The sequence below is a fragment of the Ascaphus truei genome, chromosome 1 (assembly GCF_040206685.1).
Source record: "Ascaphus truei isolate aAscTru1 chromosome 1, aAscTru1.hap1, whole genome shotgun sequence".
NCBI classification, from domain to species: Eukaryota; Metazoa; Chordata; class Amphibia; order Anura; family Ascaphidae; genus Ascaphus; species Ascaphus truei.
In genome coordinates, this window is record NC_134483.1 from 45,608,590 (window position 1) to 45,622,181 (window position 13,592).

The 13,592-nt window shown below is 44.1% G+C and overlaps 1 protein-coding gene across 1 annotated transcript in view; it reads right to left on the reverse strand.

Annotated features, from left to right (window-relative positions):
• Positions 1–13,385, reverse strand: part of CPLX4 (complexin 4) — a 36,370-nt gene extending 22,985 nt beyond the window's left edge. The window contains exon 1 of the mRNA XM_075587390.1: positions 13,091–13,385. Coding sequence (XP_075443505.1) covers positions 13,091–13,248 — 158 coding nt within the window. The 5' untranslated portion in view covers positions 13,249–13,385. The remainder of the gene's footprint in view (positions 1–13,090) is intronic.
• Positions 13,386–13,592: the final 207 nt, after the last annotated feature.

Consider the following 13,592-nt stretch of genomic DNA (forward strand, 5'->3'; position numbering starts at 1 on the left):
ACAGTGTTTCTCCCTCCCCCTCTAATCGCAGCTAGGGACCATTACAGGGTGTGTGGTGCATATACCTGCTGGCAACAGGAGGGCCGAGTCGGCCGCGATGACTTGGGAACACAGGAACAGGCTTCTGGGGTTCATACCCCACATAATACTTAGCAGTGCAGCGCCTCCATCTGCCGTAGGCTCCAGGAAAATGGAGATGATCTCCTATGGTAGAACTGATTACCTCTCCCCCCAGTTAGATCACACACCAGGCCGGAGGTATATTGCAAACAGGAACCGTTTATTACTGCGGTCTGCAGTAACACAACAGGTACTCAGCAGTCTTCTGCCGGATACATTCTCTGTGATCAGCTATCACTGAAGATGGTCCCTGGACTGTCACTACAGGCCAAAGGCACCAGCAGCTGTCCTAGCTCTTCCCCACCTCCCTAGCAGAGGCAGAGGTATTGGTTCACACTCACTCCTCCCCATAGGGAAGAGCACATGGGTAGGGCCCAATTTTAGGCTCCCAGACGTGTGACCTGCCTTCCTCAGAGGGAAGGAACAATCTCCAAATTTAAGGCGGTCCCACCCTTAAGTATAGCCAGAAGGCGGGCACACCGTTGTCCCAGATACATCAGGATATGCCACCCTCTGCTGTCACTTAAGTGCAGTACCAAAGGTGAAGGGGAAAACCCCATACTAACTACTGGCAAGCCTGTGAATACCAGGGTTTACTGCCAGCCCATAGGGTAGAATAGTAGCCAGGGGATACCCCTCTACATACTATAGCGGTTATTAACCGCTAAGGTGATTAAGGGGCTAGGGGACATTAGAATGTATTTTGCTATGTATTTTTCTGGCAACGGAGGACAGGGACCAGCAGTAGACTAACGAGGACGCCCTTCACATTGCCAGGGGTAAGTAGAACAGTTTTATTTACTTTATCTATGCTGCATGGCTAATGTTGTGTTTAATAATGGGCAAATCATCTATTATCCACATCTGGATAATAGTTATTTTGCCCATTACTGTATGTGTTTGGGGGGGGGGGGGGGTGTATTGGTTTAAATGGAGGACATGTTTTTTTAAATACAGGATTGGTACCGCAGGCCTGCGGGGACCCACGGGGACCACCCGAGGACACCCGGACGCCCACGGGTACCACCTGAAGACCCACGGGTGACACCCGCGGGGAAGAACCGGGGTCCCCACAGCTGTGGGGGCCCTGGGGACCTGCAGGGACAACCCGAGGGCCCACCAGACTTCCGTGGGAACTCCCCCCAAGGGCCCCCAGACACCCATGGGGATGACCCGGGGACCCCCAGACACTCGAGGGACCACCTGTGGATCCCATTGGGACCCGCAGAGACCACCTGGAGGCCATGGAGCATAGCGGGGACCACCCGGAGGCCCCCATACACCCATGGGTATCCCCCGGGTGCACTGTGGGGCCTGCAGACACCCGTCGGGACCACCAGGGGACCCCCGCCAGCCTGGGGTATTAACCCTGTGTGTAAAATAAATAAATATTGGTTTTATGTGGGGGCACAGGGGGTGGGTTGTGTATTGTTTATTAAATATTGTAATGATTTATTGGGGGCCTAGGAGGTGGGTAGTAGGGCTGTTTTGTGCGTTTGTGTGTGGGTAGCAGGGGTGGGTGAAGGGGGTATTGTCCCCAAGGATGGGTGTTTAGGCCTACCGGGTGGATAGTGGGGGAGAGTGGGTTAACCCCTTAATTACTATAGCGGTTACTAACCGCTAAAGGTGATTAAGGGGTTAGGGGACATTTTTTTTTTGGTCTGTATTGTTTGTAGCAATGGAGAACATGGACGGTGATGAGGCCATCATCGTGGCAGCCTGGCAGGGCTGAGTGCAAGATTTATTTATTTATGCTGCTTAATGTTGTATTTTAAATGGGCAAATGCACTATTATCCATATCTGGATAATAGTCATTTTGCCCATTTTTGTACTGTATGTCTTAGGGGGCGGGTGGTGTATTTATTTAAAAGTATTTATTGATGTATTTTTTTTTTTAGCACAAGATTGGTACCACGGCAAGCGGGGACCCCCGGACACATGCGGGGACCACCCGAGGGTCCCCGACAGCCTATAGTAACATTCCTGTGCATAAAAAAAATTAAGATATTTTATGTATGTTAGTGAGATATAAGGGTTGTTGGGGGCACAGGGGGTGTGTGTTATGTAATATATATTGGGGACAATTGCCTTAAGCCCTTCATTGCTTTAGCGGATAGCCACTAAGGTAATGAAGCTGCTTTAATGTATTTTTTTAAATAGTGTGCTGGAGCAGGGGATCTCCTAAGCTGAACAACTTTGATTTCTGGCTCAGGGACCCGCGGCTTCCGGAGTTACAGGCCCCGGTATGGGGCATCAGATGCCAGGGTCGCCGCCATTTTTAAAGCGTCCACGTCACGTGCGACATGTAAATAATGGAGGAGATACCGGCACCCCATATCTGGGCCTGAAACTCGGGAAGCAGGGGTTCCCCGAGGCTGAAATCAATGCAGTTCAGCTCAGGAGACCCCCTGCTCCCACACACTATTAATAAAAATTATATTAAAGCAGCTTCATTACCATAGCGGATAGCCGCTACGGCCGAGGTGGGCAACCCTGTCGCCAATCGCCACAAGTGTCGAATCGGCCATGAAAGTGTGGTGATTGGAGTTTATACCATATTATGTCCTTTTATTCTAAAATATGCCTCTAGACATTGTAATCATTTTAACCATTTCAATTTTATTTTTATTCTGCTGCTCAATATGTTCAGAACTTTCCTAACACCTTTATGCTTCATATATATCCTATATTTCACTACCTATCATTCAGGTCCATAGGGCAATGATATTATTGATTTTGTGTTTATTTACCATGTTTTTAATACTTTTTTTCTTTGTTTTAGCCCATCAATTGCGTCTTGGTTAACAGTGTTCTTGTTATTAAAGTTTGTTCTAAGTTTTTTTTGCATTTGTTAATCATAGCTTGTGATGTATGTTTTCGGGACTCTTAACCCCGCCCCCGTTGGTTCCCTATTGGACAATAGAACTAAGGGCTTAGCCAATGAGGCACGATCGCGGGATATATAGCTTCTACCCGAATCCACTCAATATTAGTCCCTGATGAAGAAACGTTCCGTTTCGAAACGCGTAGGACAAGGTTTACTAGTGTTCTAGCCTCATACTAGCACCCTACTGCGCGACTTTGACTGCTTGTGAGCGGCGCGAAATCCCCGTGGTGACGTCACGATCCAGGAAGCGCTTCACACGGAGGAGAGTGCTGGCGCCCAGTTGATGCCTAAAACTGCCCTGCTGAAGCACTGCAGGAATCAGCATCTCCCAGCCTGCCTGTGCTCAGGGGAGCAAGGAACAGCAGAGGTTGTGCACCCATTTCAATAGGACCCTGCAATATCGAGGACAGCAGCATCACCCCTGCAAGGACACCTATTCTGGTCTCCGGAGGCGTTGGGTAAAATATCCCGAAACTGCTCGTTATTATTGTATTTGATGTACGCACATTACTCACCCATTTATTATATATGTCAATAATATTTTGTAATGCACTATGAGCGTTGTGCGCTGTGTCTTTTTTGTATCCATTTGTTAGCTCCAGGGGGTTTCTGAGCCCCCCCATTCCATCACAGCTGCAGACGCTCAATCCTAGGTTAAGTTATTTATTTATTTATTTCACATATCCTTCACTTATCACGTCACGATTTAGTTTTGCGCACTATCACCTCTTTTTTGTTCACCCCATATCTGGGCTAGAAACTCGGGAAGCAGGGGTTCCCCGAGGCTGAAATCAATGCAGTTCAGCTCAGGAGACCCCCTGCTCCCACACACTATTAATAAAAATTATATTAAAGCAGCTTCATTACCATAGCGGATAGCCGCTACGGCCGAGGTGGGCAACCCTGTCGCCAATCGCCACAAGTGTCGAATCGGCCATGAAAGTGTGGTGATTGGAGTTTTCCAGCTCCCACAGTAAAATAAACTTTTTCCTGGCGGCGTGTGCTGGTTTCCGCTTTCTGAATGAGTCATTGACACAACACAGCCATCCAATACTCCCCTCTGCCTTCAGTTGGAGTCTAGACCCGACCTTGAACTGTTATTGTTTATGGGAGCTGAAAATTTGTACTGACGCAATTAAATGAAAAGCATAGTGTGGCGATTTTCACTTCTCATTCGCCACATGGGACGCTTGGAGTGACGTCATCAGTGAGCGCTAGTGCACATCAGCCAGTCCGTCGTGGAGTACCAATGTGTGGCAGGCTACACTACATGCTGCCGGTACCACCGCTTCCTACACCAGACAGGAGATACTCCGAGTGACAGCATTAGCGTGTGCCTTGCAATTGAGCTATACAACACCAGTATCCAGCAGACCACGTGGAAGGAGTTCTACAGTTCCCCATCTGATGAGGTGATGACGATCTGGAGGAAGAAATAACCCAAGAACACCTGGGGAGAGATAAGAATTCATCCCTTCCCTAGCCCAGCAGAATCCGGAGTGGTTCCATACTGCGAGCAGCTGTGGTAACATGTCCCTAACATGTCATGCCTGTTAATTATATTTGAATGTACGTGCAATACTCACCTGCTGAATGAACTCATTATAATTTATATATACTACACTATGAGGTTTTGCGCTGTTCTTTCTTCTTGTTTTTTTGTCCTAGTATTGGTTGCGGAGCCATCCTAATAGAAAAGCTGCAGTCTACCTAATCTATTTACACACGTGAACAGGACAGGTTTTATATAATTCACATATGTATTGGTTAAGATAACCACTTCAATAGTTTAAACTGATCACCTATTCACTTGTATATAAGGTACTGGTATTATTATATATTTTACCACCAATCACTTAGCGCAGTTGATTTTTCTTTTTTTTTTTTTAATACTGTACGATCGTCTGTAAGAGCCGTGCATAGAGACGCAGCGTCTCCATGCAGTTCTTACAGGCGGCTGTTTTTTTTCTATCAGCTATTGCGCTTTATAAGTTTAAGCGCGATAGCAAGGGAGGGAAAAAAGCTCGGGCGGTCAGGCAGATTTTTGCTCGACCGGAAAAAAATGCCCTGAACTTGTTAGTGAATCCCGCTTTTGGCTTCACTTTGTAACGGCCGAGCAAACATTTTCCAATCGGGCGGAAAAACGCGCTGCTTAGTGCATAGCCCCCATAATATGCTTATAGTAGTGAAGTAGGTACAATACTTGCAATACTGATGTCATCTGGTACACGCTAAGGTGTGCATTCACTCTGCTGTGCCTGCATGTAAACAGCCATACTAGGGAGGCTCAATCAGCTATTCACGGAGTGCTTGTAAGAGCACCCTGGTACCCATGGGAGTTATTAGGCAGCAGTCCCGACGGCCGTTTCGCATAGGCACTTCTTCCAGGGATACTGTTGAAGGTATGTCGCCCAAAGTCATTTGTATGCGCAAGGGAGGGGGCTCGACGGAGCGCCCTCCAATCGCCATGCTAGGGGGGCGGAGTTATGATGACATAACGGCTGCAATTATTCAGCCCAATGCTGTTGCGTGATAGGTCACACCATAGACCAATCAGCACATAGCTAAGTGTATAGCAATAATACAAGCGCAATACTAGAGAGTGAGGAGAGGTAAATAGGCAAATTGCATCTCTAGCACACCAGTCTAAATAAAGAGTGAGCGAACAAGGTGGATAACTGGAGAGCAAATGAATCACCATAGTAGTATGAATAATAATTATCAAAAGAGACAATTGATTTTTTTATGTATATCATGCATTTATGTATAATAAAATACAAGTTATAAAAAAAAAAAAAAAGCACATTAAAAGAGACAATTGAATATGGAGAGGAATAAACAACTAAAATGAACTGCAAAATGTAGCCATCCTATAAAAAGGGGGTAAAAACAAACCCCCCTCATTCAGACCTTTGGGGGAAAGGGTTTGTAGGACATAGATCCACCTACAGTCCCTTTGCCGGAGGATCCTATCCCAGTCACCCTGTCTCTGTCCTATACCCATATGGTCAATTCCAAAAAACCTAATGGCTTGCATGTTACCCTCATGTGCTTCGTTAATGTGCCTCGCCAGGTGGGTCTCCAAGTGATTGTGGACCGACCCAACGCGTTCCAGAACACGATGCCTCAATTGACGTCAGGTCTTGCCCACATATTTTTTACCGCATTCGCACAAGGCCATATAAATGACCCCGGTCGTAGTACAGTTGATAAACGTCCTGATGTCAAATTCTTTGGAATCATTCCAATTGCAGAATTTTGGGGCTGGTAACATGAAGGCACTGGCCTTATAATCCCCACATTTAAAGGAGCCATTAGATCTATTGGGTAACCACGTTTTAGAAAAAAAAACACAGAGATTCTCAACAAGCTCTGAGAAACCCCAACCATTGCCATATATATATATGCATATAAGAGAAGCCACGCCCACTAGCACTCCTTTCGACACTTATATGCATGTATATATTGTGTGGTAATGGTAGAGGTTTCTCAGAGCTTGTTGGTAATCTGTGTATTTTGTTAACTGTGTGCAGCTGGTCTCGGTTGCTTATGGGAGGGTAGTGGGCCTTCCCCCCAAGGTTTAAGCTTGCCCCACCCCACTTTCCAAGTTGGCAGGTCAGTTTCATTTTGCCAGGTTACGACAGATCTTCTTGTAATTATACAGGTAAATAAGAATTTTAACCCATGTGAGTGTTACGACCTGCTACGGTCATGCCTTGTAAGTGGCAGCAGGCTTTGGCCAAAGGGTTAAACTAAATGACCCTCTTTTCAAGAGATATATAGGTATTGCACTGTGTATTTTTGTCACATTGGAAGTAGCTTTGGGCATTTTTGTTTTTTGTTGTAGCCACGTTTTAGACACAGGTGTCGTGTAGTGGCTACGAATAAGCAAGTCCTTAATATTCCTCGCTCTCCTGCTGACTAATGTTGGTCTGTTTTTTAATACCGGACACAAATCCTCATCAGCCATCAGGAGATGCCAATGTCTCTGTATAATTCTTGATACTTCAAACCACCGACTATTGTTGTTCCCAACAAACCTAATGATTTGGGATTGTGGGGATCTCTGTCTATTGTTTCGTAACAAGTCCTGCCTGTTAGTTTGTATTGCTTGATTGTACCCTCGTTTGATGCATGAGGAGCTAAACCCCCTTTCCAAAAAAACGTCCCTTGAGCTCCGAGGACTGTTGTTTAAAAGTTTCCACGGTGGAACAGTTTCTGCGGAGACGCAGGAACTGACCATCAGGAATGTTGCGTACCAAGTGTGGTGGATGGTGGGTGGTAAATTGTAAAAGGCTATTGGTAGCAGTCTCCTTTCTGAACGTCTTGGTCAGCAGATTCCCATCAATATCCTTGTAGATGGTTATATCAAGGAAATTAATGGACTCTTTGAATTTCACTTGTGAGCTTTAGATTGAGCTCATTAAAATTAAGTACATTAATGAATTCCAACAGAGCTCCTCTTGGACCATGCCAAAAGGATGAGTATATCATCTATATAGCAGCCATAAAAGTCGATATATTGTACCCATCCATATCGTCAGCAAATACAATTGTTTTCTCCCACCAGCCAAGGTAAAGTTTAGTGTAGCTAGGGGCAAATTGTCCCTATTGCATTACCTTGCAGCTGGTGGAAGATTTTGTTGTTGAAGAAAAAAAAAATTTTTGTAAGTACAAAATCGAGCAATGACAATACAAACAGATTGTGTTTCTGAAAATACGTGTCTCGAGTCTAGATAATATTTAACCGCTTCCATCCCTGCCTGGTGTGGGATACTTGTATATAAGGATTCGACGTCCCATGGGTACCATGGTGCTCTTACAAGCACTCAGTGAATAGCTGATTGAACCTCCCTTGTGTGGCTGTTTACATGCAGGCACAGCAGAGTGAATGCATACCTTAGCGTGTACCCGATGACATCAGTATTGCAAGTATTGTACCTACTTCCCTACTATTAGCTTATTAAGTGTTTTATTATATTATCCACCTGAGGTGTATTTGGAGCTGCAAGACTATCTTATCAGCAACACATTCCTAAGACACTTAGTGCATACTGTACCTGCAGCGTTGTACAGAGGCTACGCTCTCACACTCTTAATTTGAGTATACTGTAATATAGTTGAAATTGTAGCGTGGTCGTGGGAGGGGGGAGTTCGTCTAGGAATTCCCTTCCTCCTACTAGGCTCAAACTCCTATTTTTGCTAGGTAATCGGCCTTGTTACCACCCCATTTTGGGGCTAGTAACTGTTTGCAATAGATCTGGCTTCTCCTGTCTGAAGCTTATGCTTCCATTGGTCGAAGCTTGGGTTCCCATTGGGGAGATCTTTTAATAGCCTATGTTTTAATGTTGTACTTATTAAAATTGGTTTTAATGTTATCCATGATATCATACTGAGTGCTCTTAAGCTCTAATTGAGCCTCTAATTGCTATTAAGCATTTACTGTTACCCAAATAGTGATAATGAGTGCTGTTCTGTAGGGGACCTTCTACTGGGTTATTGGTCTACCAGTTTCTTTAGTTGTTGCAACTGCCTTTTTTCCCCCTACTGCACCGTTCACTATATACAGTATGTATTGATATAAGACTATAGTAGTGCTGGTGTCTATTTGTCATTTTTGGTTTTGAAAGAGTAATAAGGAAAGAAAAAATTATGACGAGGGGTAACTGATCTAAGGAACAAAGGAAATGATCATAGAAGAGAACAGAGAAAAACAGAAGAAAAGCAATGTCTGGAGCAGACAAAATGATGATAACAACCAAACAAGTTGGAGAAGGTATATGGAGAAATGGGTGCTCCAGAGATGGTGGAACCTCAGTAATAAGTGTCCATAATAATAAAGCAGGACTAACGGGCAGAATGAGTGACAGAGTGGGTATAAAGATAGACTGTGATGTGTGAGTCACTAAACACTCGTCTCCTTAAGGTAACAAATAGGAGTGCTAAAACGTGACCTCATTGGAGACCTCACGGTGTGATAAATAGTACTCATCTATAAAAATCACAGTAATTAATGCAATAAATCTTACCCACTCCGTCTGTCATTGAAGGTCCTGCTAGGTATATCCAAATGGCGTCCAGTCTGCAGTAAGTAGTCCAGCGAGAGAAGAAAAAGGCAAAAACAGTGCACTGCAAGGGAGTCAGGTGGTAGCAAAATATAAAAGTCTATTTATTTAGTAACACTCAGCAAACATAACCCCAGAAGGGTGAAACAAAACACTCCTACGCGTTTCGGACCATAGGGGTCCTTTATCAAAGAGTATGATTAAGGACCCCTATGGTCCGAAACGCGTTGGAGTGTTTTGTTTCACCCTTCTGGGGTTATGTTTGCTGAGTGTTACTAAATAAATAGACTTTTATATTTTGCTACCACCTGACTCCCTGGCAGTGCACTGTTTTTGCCTTTTTCTTCTCAAGTTGGAGAAGGTGTTCAAGTACCAGCTCTGGACTCACTGCAGCCTTATTTCCTCTTCACTAATCCCACAAGAGCAGTATGTGTTGTGTATTCTGTGATATTTAACATTATGCTTTTCACAGTTCACTTTCAAGCCTAGATTGTCAAAGCTCTCAAGTATATATGAAAAATATGTTGTATGGTGCTCAATGAAAAACAGCAAAAAAAAACAAAATGAATATTGAAAAACGGAATTAACCCAATAAGTGAAGATAACAAATGATTCCAAAAGATGTAGACTGGTAAACTGTGATCCCACGTAGCACTGAGGTAAGGATACAGTAATGTTAACACCTGCTGGTGACCAGTATTGTAAACATCAAATTGTTATAACTGAAATCCAATATAATGGACAAACTGGAATAGACTCACATTGGGATGGTGATCCACGATTGACAGCAAGTCCAGATGTAGCCAGCAGTCCAGGGGTTAATTGTGCCTCCGTCCGTGGATGGATACAATAGACGAAAACAGGAAGGAAAAAACGGAGCACTAAATCCAAAATTGGTTAAACCAAAATAAGATACAAGGATGCGTTCCCATAATAAAAATAGCTTATTTAATGAATAAGAGCAAAAAACAACCACACCAACGCGTTTCGGACAAACAAAAGTCCTTTCTTGAGAAAGGACTTTTGTTTGTCCGAAACGCGTTGGTGTGGTTGTTTTTTGCTCTTATTCATTAAATAAGCTATTTTTATTATGGGAACGCATCCTTGTATCTTATTTTGGTTTAACCAATTTTGGATTTAGTGCTCTGTTTTTTCCTTCCTGTTTTCGGCTCTCAAGTATAGCTTAAATTCTGGAGAGAACAAAAAAACCCTACTGGATCAGCACTCATAAAATAAATAAGAGAAAATGATAGACTCGTGTTTTCCTTTTCATCTCACCAAGTTTGTTCTATAATGTATCCCAAAAACAATCTGAGGAAGGGGCCTTGAAACGTTGCTCTATTTTGCACATTTAACAGTGTGTGCTAACTTCTCCTTCCTTTGTCTGTTCTTTTTTTTAAATGAAACTTCTTTGCTGGGACCAAATCCGTTTTCTTGGAGGCGGAAGTAGGTTATGGAAGTGACATCAGTGCTGGCAGATGAGGCTGTCGGTCCGCACATGTGCAGAAGCGGCCCCCACACAACACTTACCTTACCAACAGTTTGGTGGTCCGCGGCAACCACCACAAGTGCTGAGGCCGGCGAATTCGCTCAGAAGCAAGTGGTGGCGCTGGCGCATGCACAGAGCCGGTCATTCACAGGGAGAGCCGTCCCCATCAATGCATATGCAGAAGCTCTAGCCACAGCCAGTGCATGCACAGCAGCAGCCGCGCGCATGCACAGTAGCCATCGGCTTGGCGAACATGCGCAGTAGCCGGCAGCTCAGCACACATGCGCAGAAAACGGCATCGCGCGCTGGTGCAACACTTGCGCCCCCCCCCCCACTTTGGAAAATACAGACACGGACACACACACACATACACACACACACACAGAGACACAGTCTCGGCGCACATGTGCATTAGCCGGCAGCTCAGTGCGTATGCACAGAAACCGACTCAGGGCGCGTGCACAGGTGCAACACTTGCCCAGCCCCCACATTGGAAAATACAGACACACACACACACACACACACACACACACACACACACACACACACAGATTTATAGAAGTGCAAATAGCTAAAACGGGATGTGTGCCGAGCACGCATGTTATTAGTCAAACTTATTTGCGTTTTGTCACTGAAATTGTGTTTTTGATTTTTAATTTGAAAAAATCACCATCACAAATACAATTTCTGTGACAAAACAGTGACAGAAAACAAAGAAGTGTCACGTACAATGCGCATGCTCGGCCCATCCACAATTGTATTTTGTACTACTGCTGGTTTTTTTGGATACATTATAGAAGAAACTTGGTGAGACCAAAAAGAAAACGTGAGTATCATTTTCTCTTATTTATTTTTTGAGTGCTGACCCAGTATAGTTTTTTATAGTCTGCATCCAGCGCTATAGATGCAGGATCCCAGCACCATCATCTGAATTATATAACACAGGGTGCGTGCTAGATCTTTCTAATTTTTATAGCTTCAGTTCCGAAACATGCATTAAATGTGAGGCAGTGCAGCCTCAAGTGAGTACATTCAGTGAAATGGAGCAAAGGAAAGAAGAAAAATGTGCAGAAAAGTAACAAAACAATAGCAGGATATAAATCTTTTCCTAATCCCAAAGCGTGTGCTGCAATATTTTCTTGTACTTTCAAGTATTCCAAAATGCACTGGAGCAATATGATTGTTTGATTAATCCTGTGTGTGTTTGTAAAATTGGAATGCTACTTCGAGGTAAATTTAGGAGTGTGAAGCATTGTCATTCAGTTCCACAAAGCTCTCAAAATCCTCCGTACATTACAGGACTGGTACTGGAAAGCTAAAAAAAAGTCTTGAGACCTTTCTTCACGCGATCAGGAAAGTTACGGGTGTAAATTTGTGAATAGGATGCAAAACTTCAGCTTCAGTCTATTGCTTCAACATTGATTACGATGATTTGTGAAAAGAAAGTTGTACCTTGGAACACTTAAACAGGATAGGGGTTTAATTCTACACTTTCACTCCTGCTCAGACACACATACCGCTGATTTTCATACAGTTTATGTATGCAGTGGCGTCTAACTGACAGTTATTACTCTATACTAGGGGTGCGCAAACTTTACCCCCTGCCTGCACTCTCCCCCTGCTTGTGCCCCCTCCTTACCTTGTCTCTGACGTCAAATGACACAGCGTTGCCATGGCAACGTGACGTCACGCGACCCCCGCCGCGTTGCCGAAGACAAGGTGAGTACAAAGGCCTCGCGCGGTCCTCCGGCATTTAATTTAAATGCCTTGGGGAAGATGCCTCTGTAACCACCGCGTCCCCACCCTGGAAAATCTTGCGCCTCCCTGTGAGGGTGCACCCCCCAGCACTATACTGTTCCTTGCACTGGCAAGACTTCTTTTCAGGTACAGAATCTCACATTTAAACCTATTGTTACTGGGGAGTAGAATGCAATAGGTTCAAGTAACTGTATTAATACACAACATTTACACCACATTAATCCCTTCAGTGCTTGACGGGTACAGAGTGCTCCCGACTTCTGCAGAACTCATGTGGCTAGTGTGCATGTACAGATGTAGCAGGTTCAACTGTCCCCTTTCTTGAGGTGTGCCCAGACATGCTGCAGCATTCTGCTTCAACATTACCATTGAACACTTTGGGATTTTCAGAGCCCGGCTATGTTGAGTGTCTTGGGTAACAGTTAAGCCTGTTACATCTATAAATGAACGGGCTAGTTGAAGTATTGGGAAAGATTACCACATATGTTTTATAGTTGTGACAAATCTTATACTTAAGTGAGACGCGACTCACTTATTTGGAGCCTCACTCATCAATGGCCTAAAAAACATTTCTATGGAGCATCACTTCAATTCAGCCTCATTGCATAATGTAGGAACTCCCAACCCCCTTTCATTTTTGGTTATTGTAATATTTTTCTGGGACCTTGCTAGTCACCATTTTCTGATTTAAAATGTGATAGTCACAACGGTGCCTTTCTTTGCAATGGTAATGGATTTATTAACTAGACCTACATTGGTTGGATACTTACTGCTCTTCAACCACCTGTCTTTGATACTCCTCATATTCCTCCCGGGTCATCCCCTGCGCTGCTGCCGGGCTAGAGGCTTCGCCGTCATCTTTTTTCTCTTCGCTTGATCCAAAGCCCTTTATCTGACTACTCACCATACTCTTTAGCAGGAAAGACATGACTTTCAATGAGCAAACATACAACGAATAGATACAACAAATGATACAATTCCAGCTGACACAGAAAGTCAGTAGTGGGAATGTGTGTGGCACTATCTGCTCCTCAAGGACACACTGTCACTGAGAACTAGATGCCAAAAATGGTTTGTCAGCCATAATCTGGATTAGAGGGGGAACTGTTTCGTTTACGGAGGCAGATGGTTCAGATTACTTCAAAAATCATTAGATGCAGCTGCCTACTTTCCATAATAATACCTTAAGCTAATTTTCAATCAATGTGCACATTATAGCACAAGTAAGGGTTTTGCATAGTCTGCGTTATGACATTTTCAGATATAATTATC